This window comes from Cebus imitator, unplaced genomic scaffold (genome assembly GCF_001604975.1).
Source record: "Cebus imitator isolate Cc_AM_T3 unplaced genomic scaffold, Cebus_imitator-1.0 Scaffold234, whole genome shotgun sequence".
Lineage (NCBI taxonomy): Eukaryota > Metazoa > Chordata > Mammalia > Primates > Cebidae > Cebus > Cebus imitator.
In genome coordinates, this window is record NW_016107549.1 from 1,402,873 (window position 1) to 1,417,854 (window position 14,982).

General features: G+C 53.7%; 2 protein-coding genes across 7 annotated transcripts in view; one reads left to right on the top strand and one right to left on the bottom strand.

The window, feature by feature from the left end:
• NACC1 (nucleus accumbens associated 1) overlaps nt 1–12,667 on the bottom strand; it is a 26,403-nt gene extending 13,736 nt beyond the window's left edge. Inside the window, exons 1-2 of one of the 4 annotated variants that reach the window (XM_017497681.1) lie at nt 12,546–12,667; nt 11,326–11,463 (exon numbers count right to left, since the gene is read on the bottom strand). The gene's annotated coding sequence lies outside the window, so the exon portion shown is untranslated. Of the gene's footprint in view, nt 1–10,732; nt 10,902–11,002; nt 11,188–11,325; nt 11,464–12,545 lie in introns of those variants that run through there. The other 3 variants (XM_017497684.2, XM_017497680.2, XM_017497683.2) reach the window with 3 other exon arrangements.
• An 8-nt stretch (nt 12,668–12,675) lies between these two features.
• Nucleotides 12,676–14,982, top strand: part of TRMT1 (tRNA methyltransferase 1) — a 13,930-nt gene continuing 11,623 nt past the window's right edge. Inside the window, exons 1-5 of one of the 3 annotated variants that reach the window (XM_017497678.2) lie at nt 12,676–12,827; nt 13,052–13,337; nt 13,431–13,486; nt 13,701–13,843; nt 14,002–14,189. In XM_017497678.2, the coding sequence (XP_017353167.1) occupies nt 13,192–13,337; nt 13,431–13,486; nt 13,701–13,843; nt 14,002–14,189 (533 nt within the window). In that variant the 5' untranslated portion in view covers nt 12,676–12,827; nt 13,052–13,191. Of the gene's footprint in view, nt 12,828–13,051; nt 13,487–13,700; nt 13,844–14,001; nt 14,190–14,982 lie in introns of all 3 variants that reach the window. The other 2 variants (XM_017497679.2, XM_037727567.1) reach the window with 2 other exon arrangements.

Sequence of the window (14,982 nt, forward strand, 5' to 3'; positions counted from 1 at the left end):
TAACATGAGTGAAACTCCGTCTCAAAAAAAAAAAAAAAAATTAGTGGGGCTTGGTGGCTTGCACCTGTAGTCCCAGCTACTTGGGAGGATCACTTGAGTCAAAGAGAGGCTGCAGTGAGTGATGATTGCACCACTATATTTCAGCCTGGGTCACAGAGTAAAACCCTATCTCTAAAAAACAAAAAACAAAAAAAGCAGCGCCGGGCGCAGTGGCTCACATCTATAATCCCAGCACTTTAGGAGGCCGAGGCAGGCAAATCACGATGTCAGGAGGTCAAGACCAGCCTGACCAACATAGTGAAACCCCATCTCTACTAAAAATACAAAAACTAGCTGGGCATGGTGGCACGTGCCTGTAATCTCAGCTACTCAGGAGGCTAAGGCAAGACAATCACTTGAACTCGGGAGGCAAGGTTGCAGCGAGTCAAGATCACGCCATTGCACTCCAGCCTGGGCGACAGAGAAAGACTCCATCTCAAAAGAAATAAAATAGGAAAATAAAAAATAAAAAAAAACACACACCCCTCCCACCACCCCGCCAAAACAAAACAAAATTTAAAGAAGTAATGCAGATCGGGCACAGGACTGCTTCAACGTGACCTAACCACGCGCCAGGCACCGGCCACATCTAATTTTTTTTTAAAGACAGGGTCTCACTATGTTGTCCAGGCTGGTCTTGAACTCCCCCATTCAGCAATGGAGACTGCATGGTTTCAGGGATAACAAGAGGCAACACAGATGTGGGGGCTGGTTCCCACCTGAAAATGAGAGCCAACCTGATGCTCAGGCTGGGGTCCCCCATACCTTGTGAACCCCAGCTTCAGAGCCCAGCACCCCACCACCAGGGTTTTGGAGTCTTTGATTAGCAATTGGTCCACTCAGCCAATTGGCACACGAGAACCCTCCCTCCATGCTGCTGGGGACTATGGGAGTGGGGCGGCGGGTGTGTGAGCCGCAGTGACCTCAATGCTGTTCCGTCCAGTTCCCCAGTGGCCCCTGCACAGAGTGGACAGGGTGAGCTGCAGTGCCAGGGCAGACCCATCCCTGGGAACCCCTCCATCCCTCTGTGATTGGCCCAATCCTGCCCAATGGACTCAGAAGGAAAACTACCTGGGCCCCTGCAAGAAGTCCCTCACCCACACTAGCCCCAGGAAGGGAGCAGCCATGACTGGACTCTCAGAGGAAACGGGTCTCTCACTAGCAGGTCCCTGGCAGGGTCACCTGCTGGCTGAGCAGGGATGGGATCGAGTCGGGGGTTGAGGCCTCTAAACCACCTAATAGTTCTGGTCCCCACCAAACCCCCACCTGCCTCAGGCTCAAACACACTGCCCAGTCCCCTCTACTGCAGTGAGGCCTTTGCCCAAGCTGTGCACCCTGCCCAGAATACTCTCTTCCTCCACCCTCAGCTACCCACTCCTCCAGGCTAGAGAAGATGCCCCTCTAGTGCCCCACCCAGCCACAGTGCCCTAAAGCTTACCTCTGAGGAAACTAAGTCCCATTTGACTATAAACTCCCCAAGGGCAGAAAACCGTATCAGAATCATCTCTTGTTAAAACTCAGTATAGCAGCACCCCTGAGTGTGTGGGGGACAAGGACAAGAAGCTGTGGGGCAGCTGGGACCTTCCTAGCCAGGACAGGGCCTAGTCCTGGCCCCGGCGTGAGCAGATCTTCTGCTGAGATCCAACAGCAGAGCACGCAGTTTCCATGACTTCCCAACAACTACTCAACAAATATTTGCCAGGTCCCTGCCTGGGCAGGCCACAATGGTGACAAAGTAGCCCTGCCTCTGGAGCTCATGGTCCGGCAGGAGACAGAGCCATTCATCCTTAGTCACATGGATCAACGTGCTGCACACTGGGGTGCCTGATCTTGCCTGGAAAGGGTGACACTGGAGCTGAGATCTAGAAAGGGCAGTAGTCGACTGGGAGCATGGCCCTTCCAGAAAGTGTTTTCACCTCTAGGGGACTGGGCTCAGTCTCAGGGTTCTGCTATGGACTGAGTATGTCCCTCCAAATTCATAGGTTGAAATCAGAAGCCCCCAGTGTGCCTGTATCTGTAGGTAAGACCTCTGGGATTAACTAAGGTTGACTGAGGTCGTAAGAGTGGTATCAACAAGAAGGCTGTCTGCAAGCCACAAAGAGAGCCCTCTCCAGAACCTGACCATGCTGGCACTCTCATCTCAGACTGCCAGCCGCCAGCACTCTGAAATATAAGTGTCTGTTGTTTAAGCCACCCAGTCTGTGATATTTTGTTGTGTGGCAGCTTGAGCTAAGACAGGCCCGAACCACCATCTATTCACTGATGCCTCCCCCTCCGGAGTCTTTGGCCCGGACCTCCCTGTGAATGCCAGACTCACACACATCCCAGACACCTCCACTCAACACTTCCAGGACCCAGCTCCAGTCCGTTCCCAAACCTGTGAATGCCGTAGCTTTGCCAGCTCCGGCCCTCCTCGCTCAGATCCTCGGACTCATCTTCAGCTCCTTCAAAACCACTTTGCACCACCTTGGCCCCAAGTGACACAGCTTGGGCCCGTTAGCAGGCTGGCCCTGCTTGCTCTCAGACCTCCTAGAATGGGAATGTTGTCCCCAGGCCAACCATGGCTCCTCATTCTCTCTCTGGTCATACAAAGCCCTTTCTCTACTTTTTTTTTTTTTGAGACAGGGTCTTGCTGTTACCCAGGCTGGAGTACAGGGGGACCATCATAGCTCACTACAGCCTCAAACTCCTGGGCTCAAGTGATCCTCCTGCCTCAGCCTCCCAAAGTGCTAGGATTATAGGTGCGAGCCACTGCCCCCCGCAAACTGGGCATTGTTTTGGCTTCATGTCACTTGGGGCAGGAAGTTTGCTTGTGTAGTCCTCTGTTGTGTCCACGACCCCTAGGACCAGACCAGGTTCCCAGTGGGTGCTCAGAGTTCTTTTTGGAAACAATGAATAAAAAATTATTTCCATTCCTCCCAATCTAACTCCCTTTTTTGTTCTACATTAATGCAGCTAAAACAGGAATAGGACTCAGAGGCACTCTCTGTGGCTGGGCAGACAGAGGACCTCCTCTGACGGTCACCAAGGTGGGTGGCTAGCAGTCAGAGGCCTGCTGAGAGCTCAATGTTACCTGAGGAACTGCTCACACTGCTGGTAGATCCTGCCATCTGTGGGAAGGGGGCTGGCAGCATGATTCCTGGGAGTAGTAACTGCCAGCTCTTGGGGAAAGAGAGATGCGGAATTCCCCAGCCAGCAGGGGCCTGGGAGAGACCGTCAAAAGCACAGTCCTTTCCTGATGACTTCCAGGGAAGCTGTGACATGGCCACTGACAGATGCTATGGTCTGAATGTTTGCATCTCCCCAGAATTCACAAGCTGAGGCCTATCTCCAAAGCAGTGGCATTAAGTGGGGCCTTCAGCTGGGCGCAATGGCTCACGCCTGTAATACCAGCACTTTGGGAGGCCGAGGTGGGCGGATCACCTGAGGTGAGGAGTTTGAGACCAGCCTGGCCAATATGGTGAAATCTGTCTCTTAGCTGGGTGTAGTGGTGCATGCCTGTAATCCCAGCTATTCAGGAGGCTGAGGCAGAACTGCTTGAACCTAAAAGGCGGAATTTGCAGTGAGCTGAGATCGCGTCACTGCACTCTAGCCTGTGCCAACAGAGCAAGACTCCATCTCAAAAAAAAAAAAAAAAAAGTTGTTGATCAAAAACTTAAAAAGAAAAAAAGTGGAGCCTTTGGGAGGTGATTCAGTCAGGAGGGCTCTGTCCTCATGAATAGGAACTGTGCCAGTGTAAAAGAAGAGAGCTTGTTTGTCCTTGCCACCCTATGCAGACACCTAAAAGGTGCTACCAATGAGGAACAGGCCCTCACCAGATACGGAATCTGCTGGCCCCAGGATCTGGGACTTACCACCCTCCACAACGATGAGCGACTCATCTTTGTTGTTTACCAATGGCCCAGTCTGTTTTGTTTTTTTGAGACGGGGTCTTGCTCTGTCCCCCAGGCTGAAGTGCAGTGGTGCAATCTCGGCTCACTATAGCCTCAACCTCCTGGGCTCAAGTTAGCCTCTCGCCTCAGCCTCCTGAGTAGCTGGAACTAGTGTCATGCCACCACGCCCAGCTAATTGGCTCTCCTGAGGGCTGTGTCACAGGTGAAAAAGAAATTAAAATTAGGAGAGGGGAGGAGAAAAGAAATAAAGGAATTAAAATTAAAATTAATTTTTTGAAAGATGAGGTCTCACTATGTTGCCCAGGCTGGTCTTGAACTCCTGGGCTCAAGCAATCCTACCATCTCAGCTTCCTAAATGCTGAGGTTAGAGGCATGAGCAATGCACCTGGCTTCCAGTCTAAGGTATTTTATTACAGCAGCCCAGATGGGCTAAGACCTACAAGCCAGTTAAAGGAAAACAGCAACTCCAAGTGTAACAAGGAAGAAAGGCCCTAGAGAGCCCTACACTCCTTCACGTAGCTCAGCAGGATATGGCCGAATCCTGGCCATTCAGGTCGCCTGCCTGACCCAGAACCATACACACATACCTCTGTAGGGGCCGAATGTGAAGGCAGTCCAGGAAAACAGTTAGTGAAGGACAAAGTATTCAGTTGAGGGCAGCGACTCACACCTGTAATCCCAGAACTTTGGGGAGGCTGAGGCAGGAAGACACTTGAAGCCAGGAGTTTGAGACCAGCCTGGGCAACAAGACCCCATCTTAAAATATATATATATGTATATAAATGCTATCTGATTGTATGGATCCTACTATTGGCATCAGTATTTATTTTCTTTTTCTTTCTTTTCTTTTCTTTTTTTTTTTTTTGAGACAGTCTTCCTCTGTCACCCAGGCTGGAATGCAGTGGCACCATCTTGGCTCACTATAAACTCAGCCTCCTGGGTTCTAGCAATTCTCATGTCTCTGCCTCCTGAGTAGCTGGGATTACAGGCGCTCACCACCAAGCCTGACTAATTTTTGTATTTTTAGTAGAGATGGGGTTTCGTCATGTTGGCCAAGCTGGTCTCGAACTACTGGCCTCAAGTGATCCGCCCACCTCAGCCTCCATGAGCCACTGCGCCCGGCCTGTATGTTTTTCTTATACACACATAGATGTGATTCATTTTCTTTTTCCCCCAAAGACTGTCATTAAATCCATAGTGGCAATAGGATTAACCACAGTGTTCCCTACTTAAGTCTCACTGACTGTGTGCCCATAGTTGGCCAAGGCTCAGTCAAAGCTCATTTCACTTACTTCTCTTTACAGTTTCTGAGGAAGAAATGAGCCTTCCTGCCATTTCATGGATAGAAACGAGGCCCAGAGAGGTGAAGCCAGAGGCTGGGACCATGTAGCGGGTAGGCACAGGTTTATACCCAGGCCATCTGGCTCCCTTATCAGGCAAGGATGTGAGGCAGCTGTGACTAAACCCATTTCACAGATGGGAAAACTGGCGTTCAGAGAAACAAGGCAGAAACCAGACCGGAGGACAGGCCAAGCCCAGAGCTGGGGATCTTTACCTACGCTACTGGATGTGTCCCCTCCAGAAACAGGGTCTTCTGCCTGTCTAAGAACCCCCACCTCAGGGTCTGGGGCACCCTCTCTCTAATTCCCAAGGAAGGCCTTCTTCATTCTTCCTTTCCCAATCCTCCCATCTACAGCTATTCTCCAGCCCTTCCTCCCTGCAAACCACCATCTCCGGGAATGAGCAGTCTCCACGTGCTGCCTCTCCCTTCTCCCTCCTCCCACTCGCTCCTCCTAGCAGCCCTCAGCAATCTGGCCTCCCTTTGCAGGCAGCAGCTCCAGCTCCTTGGAAAGCCTGGCAGAAGCTCTCCCTCCATCCTCATGGAGTTCGCAGTCTGCCTGCTCCCTCCCCCTCCAACTCCAACCATAAGCCCACCCTTTGGAGTTACATCCCAGTCCCTGTGTACAATCAGATCACACCGAAAAGACAGAGCAGCAGCGGCAACCAAGGGTCAGGGGAACAACAGTAAGTGCAAAGGCCCTGAGGTGACACCGGTGCAGCTAACACAAAGGAGGCTGGTGGGGCTGGAAGGGGGGATCATCCCGGGAGTGGGGCCTGCTGGGCTTGGGTAGAGAACCATGCAGGGCCTGAGATTCTGAATCCTACTATAGTCCTAGGCTCAAACCCCTTATAAAGCCTGTCACTCAGCATTACCCTCAACAGCGCTTGCCCCCAATATCAGTCTCCCATCTAGAAAATGGGCTGACAGCAGCAGCCATCTCACAAGGTTGTTTCAAGGATTAAACAACTGAAGAACACAGGCCAATCAGCGCTCACCCCGTAGCTGGTGCCCATGAGTGCCAGCTGCGGTTAGTTGTATCCCCTGGCCCTTGCTGGGCCGCAAACACCCTGAGAGTAGGAGACATTTTATGCGTCTCACCATCTCCCAAAACCTTGCACATTTCATGGGACTACTAGGCAGTACCCGCTCTTCCCCAGAGCCTTCACAGCATTGTCCAATCACACCCCTAGATGCCAACCTCTCCCATAAACCTTACGATAACCAGACAGTTGAGATTCTCCACCTGGCCACTGCACTTGCATCAATCATTCTTTGTGGTGGGGGCTGCCCCATGCTCTGATGTTGAGCCACATCCCTGGCCTGTAGCCCGGCTAGATGCCAGCAGCAGCCCCACCCTCAGCAGGGATAGCCAGAAATGTCCCCAGACATTCCCCAAGTGTCCCCAGAGGAGGCAGGCTTGCCCCCAGTTGCTAAACACAGCAGTACAGGGTGCCTGCTTGTCACTGCTTATCAGAGGACGAGACTGAAGCTCAGAGGTCAAGACCTGTGCCCAGAGTCTCAATGGCTGAGAGAGGGGTAGTGCTAAGTGTGAAATTTCACTCTCCACTATACTCTGTCACCCTTACCTACCCTCTCCCTTTGCTCGATTTAGAAAACACAACCTGCACACAGTCAAAGCCCTCAGAGAAGACACACAGGTCTCTACAGAGTGAGACCTTCACCAAGGAGGCAGTAGTGAGAGGCTGCAAGGACAATACCACAACTACACACGGATCACAACCTCAGACACACCAGCTCTGCTGGGTCGCCTGGTCCTTACCCCTACCTAATGTGCAGGCAGGCCCAGTGCCACCTCCCAGCCTTTGTGGCCCAGAGAGTTCTCAAGGGGAAGGCATTAGCGGCCGAGGGGACCGAGGAGCAAATGCAGGGAGCTGAGGGACAAGAAAGTGGCTGGAAGGTGGCACAGGGGTGGTAGCCAGACCATATCGAAGCTTGTTTGAAGGAAAGGCTCGGGTGCCTCAGTTTCCTTGTGTGTCAAATGATGACAAAGGCAGGACCCACTAGCCATGGGCTTAAATGAGTTCAAGTGCATACAAGTGCTGAGAGCAACCCAGGAGAAATGAGAGGGAGGGAGGACCTGAGAGAGGATGCAGACTGGCATGAACACTGCCCCGTGTTTTGCAGCCCCAGTGGCTCACCACCCCCCCAAAAGCGATGTGCCCCACTAAGCCTGGTGGGATCCCTCTCCACAAAGGCTCTGGCAATGACACTGATGAAATCTAGGATCAGACAATGTTGGGCCAACCATCGACTCTCTCCAAACCCCCCATCCTCCAGGCAGACTCCTTCAGTAGATCCTGTAAGGCTGACCAAAACTCACATCTCAAAGCCCAGCTCAAGAACCTGCTGGGGCTCCCTGCTGCCTGGCCAGAAGGCCAGATTTTTAAATACCCTGGATGCAGGCCAAAGGGTTCTGAACTTCCATCTGGGGGAGATGGGCAGATCCAGGAGACCCAGAGACAGGGCTTCTCTTTCTTGTGAGTGGCACTAAGAGTCTCTGTCTCCACGGCGGGATCATCCCGCCACTCCTTCCCTCATGAAGACAAAATGTTTAGAGCACTTCGAAGGAGACTGGAACAGACTCAATAAAAGCTGCAAATGTGCTGTCTCTTGAGCCCGGAACACTGACCCCTTCCTCACCCCAGAGCCACCCACCCCCTAGCTATTTTTATTCAGATCCTAGCTTTATGGGAGAACTTCTGGCCACCCATGGAAACCTCTCCATCCCCCCAACGCGCAATCACGACAACTTCACTTTGCCACACCGTCTTTGTAAATACAGAGGTATATGAAATTATCTTGATGCTTTGCTTGTGGAAGTTTGGTCACTTTCACTGGAATGTAAGTCGCTTGAAAGCTAGCTGCTCCCGGATCTGTTACTCCAGGATACTTCCCCAGCCCCCAGCAGGGAGATCAAACTGTCTCAATGGCTGCCTACTTGTTGCGCTTGCCCCCACAGAGTCTGTGCATGTTTTTTTTTTTTTTTTTTTTTTGAGACGGAGTTTCACTCATGTTACCCAGGCTAGAGTGCAATGGCGCGATCTCGGCTCACCGCAACCTCCGCCTCCTGGGTTCAGGCAATTCTCCTGCCCCAGCCTCCTGAGTCGCTGGGATTACAGGCACGTGCCACCATGCCCAGCTAATTTTTTGTAGTTTTAGTAGAGACGGGGTTTCACCATGTTGACCAGGATGGTCTCGATCTCTTGACCTCGTGATCCACCCGCCTCGGCCTCCCAAAGTGCTGGGATTACAGGCTTGAGCCACCGCGCCCGGCCTGAGTCTGTGCATGCTAAGTTCTCACTGAAAACCAGTTATTACTGGTGCCTTCTCCTCCAGCTCCAGGCACAAACCTGAGCTGCCTGAGGTGCCGCCGGTCCCCCACACACCAGGGCCAACTCCCATTTCAGCTGAGTGACTGGATGGTACCCCCAACCCCCAATCCCTGGTATCTAACCCAGCTTATAGGTCCAGAAGACCCAGTCAGTGCTGAAGCAGACCCTGCAGCCAATACTGGCCCAATCAGGCAGGAAGGATCGTTTGCGCTCTTTATGCGCAGCTGACGGCCCAGTTCCTGCTCATCCCAGAACCAAGTGGCTAGCCAGACAGGGAAGAAGGGCAAGGCCCATTTGGAGGCTGTCCTGGAAACTATAGGGAGACTGGGGAGAATTACTGTGACAACCTATCATTAAACCCAGAAGAACTGGCTGACACCACTTGACCCAGCAGTTTATGGCTCCTGCCTCAGGTGCAGAGGATCCCAAATGAAAGTCCTGAGGACACCTGGTAACAGACTTGCAATCAGCCCAGAAAGGAACAAAAGCTGCTGCCATCCAACTGGGGACCAAGTAGGGCAAAAACAGTCCAGGCAAGCAAACTCCAGCCGCGGTGGTGCCAGGCCTCCTCAACTTCCCACGGCCAGCCCACAGCTCCATGACCCCTGATCTCCTGGCTCCCAGGAGGGGAATAGGGAAGAAGGGGTGACCAGGACTCCGAGAAAGACACCTCCACTGTTCCAGTCTCCAGGGACACCATGGAAACTCAGTCTGTCCCAAAGGGGATTTGACCCATCCCTCAGGGTGTGCAGGAGGAAAGGCCTGGGCAGAGGAGAATGCCCTCCAGGGGATCCAGAACAAGGAGCTTCTCTAGTCACCCTCCTGGAAGGCCACTTGAGTGACTATGGGTTTGGGCTGAGGGTCAGACAATCCCAGTTCGGCCACTGTCTGCTCATATGACCAGAGACAAGCCACACCACCCCGAGCCTCAGCTTCCTCGTCTGGACCACAGAGAAGGCCTAAGCTGACCCGGTGGTGGTGAGCCATCAATGAGCTCATCCGACCAGCAAGCTCGGCACAGGGCCTGGCCCAGGACCAGCGTCCCAGAGGTCGAGCCCTGGGCCAGGGTGTGAGTGCTGGATTTGATCCCTTTCACCTTTTCCCTGTGGCCTGCTTTCACCCATCACCATCAAGAGAGTCTTACATGCTCACTCCCTCTAATTCTTCACCCCCAGGGAGTCTGCACACACAACTCAGCCGCAAGGAGCTGGTGCCTGGGAGACCATGGTACTAATATATACGATGGTGGCTGAGTTCCCATCCACTAGGCTTGAACGGCCAGCCTCTGGCCACAAAAACTAGAGAAAGAATGCAGGATCCTAAAATATTCAGGTAATGTCTGCTGGGCTGCCTCCCTGTAGATATATAATGTGGGGGTGGGCGCGGGCCACCTTGTGATAAACAAGATGCCTAAGCTAGGTGTTCCAGACTGTCTCCAGCGGCCCACACAAACACCCACTGGCCAGCGCCTTTAAACAGTTGGCAGAGGCTTGCCCTAGGGTAGGGTCGGGACTCTAGAGGCTTCAGGGATGAGGTGTGGAAAAGAGGGAACCCCTTAGATGTGACCCCGAACTAACACTGGAGTTAGGGGCAGTGGGGGACGCATCTCGATGTATACCTTCTGGTCACACTAGTTCTTCCTGACCTGCCCCCACATCCCCTCTAGCCTAGCCCAAAGGCTCCGCTCTCCGCACTCCCAAAGCTCAAACAGCAGTCCCTCACCTTACCTGATCGCCCCCTGATCTAGCCTCCCCGTCCCCACTACTTTTCCAGTCCCGACCTCAAGTGACCCCCGGCAAACATCTCTGGGATCTCCTATCCGCCCCCACCCGAACTAACTCCGCCCACACTCACCGTGCCCCACTTCCTGGGCTTCTCCTCAGCCGCCCCCATGCCTGTAACTTGACCCACCCACCTCCTCCAGCGCCCAGGCGGTACCTGCAGGCCCGGCCCCTCCCCGCCCCCCTCTGGCCGCGCCGCTCTCCTCTCCTCCCCCACTCGGCCGGCCCAGAGCCCGACTCCTCCTCCCCCTCCCCCTCCGGCATCCCCGGGTGCTTCCCCACTTTTCCGCCTCGGACCCTCCAACTTCCCCGGACCCCCGGTACCTGTCCCGGTCCGACCTGGCCCCCTCCCTCGCTGGGAGCTGGGGGAGCGGTCCGGGTACGATCCTGCCGCCCCCAAGCCCCGAGGCCCGGGCTGGACGCTCAGGCCGCCCGCGGTAGCCGGGCCTCCACACACTCGCCCGCCCCGGCACAGTGCAGGCTGCGGGCCCGGATACTCTTCGATCAGAGAAAGCACCCAGGCCCTCCCCTCTCAGCCCTCCTGCCGCCCCGGCGGGAGGAGGCCGGAACCAGGCCTGGGGCGGGCCGCCTCACCTGCGCCGTGGCCGCGCTCCGGGGGCTCCCGGCGGGATCCGCAGCGGCGGCTGGGGCCGGGCCTGGGCCCGGGGCGCGCCCCCCTGCGCCGGGGCCTCGGCCTCCGCCTCCGCGGCCTCCGCGGCCTCCGCCTCAGCAGCAGCGGCAGCCGCGGCGGCCATTCATTGTGGGCCAGGCCGCCCCAGCCGAGCGCCGAGCTAGCGCAAGCCGCGCCGCCGCCGCAGCCGGGCCAAGGAGGAGCGGCCCCGGCCCCGCCCGCGCACCGCCCTCAGGCCCCGCCCCCTAGGCAAGGCCAGCCGAACTCCGAGCGCGCCCCTTCTAACTGGCCTGGTTTCCTCTCTATGCCCCTGGGGTATCCTCGCCAGTACCTCGGCTCAGCTCAGTGATTCGATTCCCGACCCCGCCACCTTCTGGTTTCGGGACCTTGGGCAAGTCGCTCTACTTTTCCGAACTTTAGTTTCCTGTAAAACAAAAACAATAATGACAGCTGTTTATTGTGGCAGCCACTGTGTTAGGCTCGTTATGGGAATTAGCTCGTTTAAACTTCACAGTAACATTTTTAGTGGGAACTGTTACAGACACACTATAGAAAATAAAGGCCGCCGGGCGCTGTGTCTCACGCCTGTAATCCCAGCACTTTGGGAGACCGAGGTGGGTGGATCGCCTGAGGTCAGTAGTTAGAAACCAGCCTGGCCAACATGGTGAAACCCCGTCTCTACTAAAAATACAAAAATTAGCTGGGCGTGGTGGACGCCTATAATCCCAGCTACTCAGGAGCGTGAAGCAGGAGAATCGCTCGCACCCGGGAGGCGGACGTTGCAGTGAGCCGAGATTGTGCCACTGCACTCCAGCCTGGGCAAGACTCCGTCTCAAAAAAAAAAAAAAAAAAAAAAAAAAATAGAAGAAAAATCCAAAAAAAAAAAGAAAAAAAAAAAAAAAAAAAAAAAAAAAAGGCAACAGAGAAATGAAGAAAGCTGGTCAAGATTATCTCACAGTAAAGAAGTGATGGCGGGTGCCAGGATTTAAACCCAAGCCCAAAAGCGACAATAAGAGCTAAGACTTTTATAATGCATACCTGATGCTAGGTTCTGTTAGCATTTTACCTGCACTAACTCGTTTACTTCTCACTACAACCCAGTAACAAACGTTAAAAACTTCTGCCCATTTTGCAAAAGCAGTAACTTAAGTTCAGAATTAAGGACAAGTCGCAGGGCGAGCTGAGACTGGAACCCAGGCAGTGGGAACATTTCGCTGTCTTACCTTTACGCACTGGTTAGAACGTTACCGAGCCCTTACAATGTTAGAGTAGTTCTTTGCATACTTTCCAGGTATCATTTAATCTTTGTTCTATCTTAGAAACTACGAATCTTATGTAATAGGTAAGAAAAGTGGGGCTGCCTAGAGCATGTGGTGGAACTGAGATTCAAACCCAGTAAGTCCAACTCCAGAGCCTGGGTTATCCCTGCAGGGTGCTCTGAAATAACGTGTATATAACACCCAGAAAACTGACTAGGACCACTAGGTGTTGGGTTTCTCCGCTTACCGCCCCTTTTCTGAGCCACAACTTCCTCATCTGTGAAATGGGACTAGTGACGTGTCCTTTCCCAGGGGATCAGCTGTGATTAAAACCCCCGGAACACACGATCAGCGCGCTTCCTTTATGTCTTACATTTTGATCCCGGCCATCCACCGTATGTGGCATAATTGATTGGCTAACCACTATCATGTGATTCGCCCACCCACTGTGCCAACATGGCGGCGCCCAGGTCCTAATTCGGGAAACGTGCACCTTGACTAATTCGATTTTCTGTGGCTACAAGAGAAGGTGAGGAGGGGCTGGGTAGCACGGGGAGGCATCCGAACTCGGGGCGGGCCTGCACAAGGGCATCGGCTCCGCAGGGACCAGTCATCCCCAAAACAAGGGTGTATCGGCTTACCGAGGCCGCATGGTCTTCCTCGTTCCTACCTTTTTTGTACATGTAGGACACCCCTGGGCCAAGAATGCAGCTCTCTGTCCCTCTCTATGCCCTTCCCCGTCCCCCGAACCAGGCTTAGCGGGCAGAGGCGCCAGCAGAAGTCTCATGCGAGGATCGTTCTGTGGCTAAGCCTCACACTGCGCTCCGCCCGCAGTGTCTGCAGAACCCGGTTTATCAAGGGGCAGTCCCCAGGGTCGGCGAATCCCAACAGCAATGGAGAACGCCACAGGACCCTGTGGAGAAGAGCGCCCACGTGAAGTCCAGGAGACGACAGTCACGGAGGGTGCTGCCAAAATCGTCTTTCCCAGCGCCAACGAGGTCTTTTATAACCCGGTGCAGGAATTCAATCGGGACCTGACGTGAGCAGGGGTCAGAGGTCAGCCTGGCAGCGGCGAGTGGGTCAATGTGGATGGCAGGGGCGGGGTATGAGTTGGTCCTCTGTCTCCCACCAGATGTGCTGTGATCACCGAGTTTGCTCGCATTCAGCTTGGGGCCAAAGGAATCCAGAGTGAGTTGGAGGTCCAGGCTCCTGATGGGTGGGGGTCACAAAAGGCTCTCTCCCTGCCTGGGCCCTTCTGTCCCCCAAATCCGGAGAGGCTTCATAGCAGGCCCAGGGTTCTACTCCTTCAGTCTTTCCCCAGGGACTTCAGGGAAGCTTTTTTGGGGAGGTTTCTCAGAGGGGACTTTTTTACCCTCTGACTTGTGCCTCTGGGTGGCTGCAGTCAAGGTACCAGGAGAGAAGGACACACAAAAGGTGATCGTGGACTTGTCAGACCAAGAGGAGAAGAAGGTTGAACTGAAAGAGAGTGAAAACCTGGCCTCGAGAGACCAACATCGCACAGCCGCCGTTGGGGAGATCTGTGAGGTAGGGCCTGAGCATAGGATCTAGCAGCCCCGGAATTTAGTGGCAGACAGAGGGCTCCTGGATGGGGAGAGCTATAGAAGGTGGGTGGTAGGGGCTCCTTGGGTCAGAAGAGGATGGAGATGGAGATGTGAGGGAGGTTCCCTGCTTACTCCCAACAGGAAGGCTTGCATGTGCTGGAAGGCCTGGCGGCTTCCGGCCTACGTTCCATTCGATTTGCCTTAGAGGTGCCTGGGCTCAGATCTGTGGTTGCCAACGATGCCTCTGCCCCAGCTGTGGATCTCATATGCCAGAATGTGCAGCTCAATGGCGTGGCCCACCTGGTACAGCCCAGCCAAGCAGATGCCCGGTAGGTTCTGGGCTCTGGAACAAGCCTGCATGGGGTTAAATTCTGGCTCTGTCTTGTTCTCACTCTGTGACCTTGAGTGAGTGACTTAGCCTCTTTGAGCTCCAGTTTACTTGTCTGGCAACTGCGAAAACTAGTTTTACAGGGGTTGCTGTGATGAGTAAGTAATAGATAATTATTGTATGATCCATATTCTGTGACAGAAATAGGTAGCATTCTGGTCTCTGTTTTAGCTTGTTCTTTTATTTTTTTGAGATGGAGTCTTGCTCTGTTGCCCAGGCTGGAGTGCAGTGGCATGATGACAGCTCACTGCAACCTCCGCCTCCAGGGTTCAAGCTATTCTCCTGCCTCAGCCTCCTGAGTAGCTGGGATTACAGGCACCTGCCACCATCCCCAGCTAATGTTTTAACTTCTTATACTCCTGTTATTCATTTAGATGAACCATAGTATATCCAGTGTCTCTATGTGCCAGGCACCATTTTCAGAGTGGGAATGCATCGGGAAACAGCCAAAATTGGTGACCTTTGCAAGAGTTGGCAAACTATAGCCTGTGGGACTCACAGCCTATTCTTAATTTTTTTTTTTTTTTTTTTTTTGTTGGAGTCTTGCTCTTGTTGCCCAGGCTGGAGTGCAGTGGCGCGATCTCAGGTCACTGCAACCTCCACCTCCTTGGTTTAAGCGATTCCCCTGCCTTAGCCTTCCAAGTAGCTGGGATTACACGTGTGCACCACCATGCTCAGCTAATTTTATTTATCTTCAGTAGACACAAGGTTTCACCATGTTGGTCAGGCTGGTC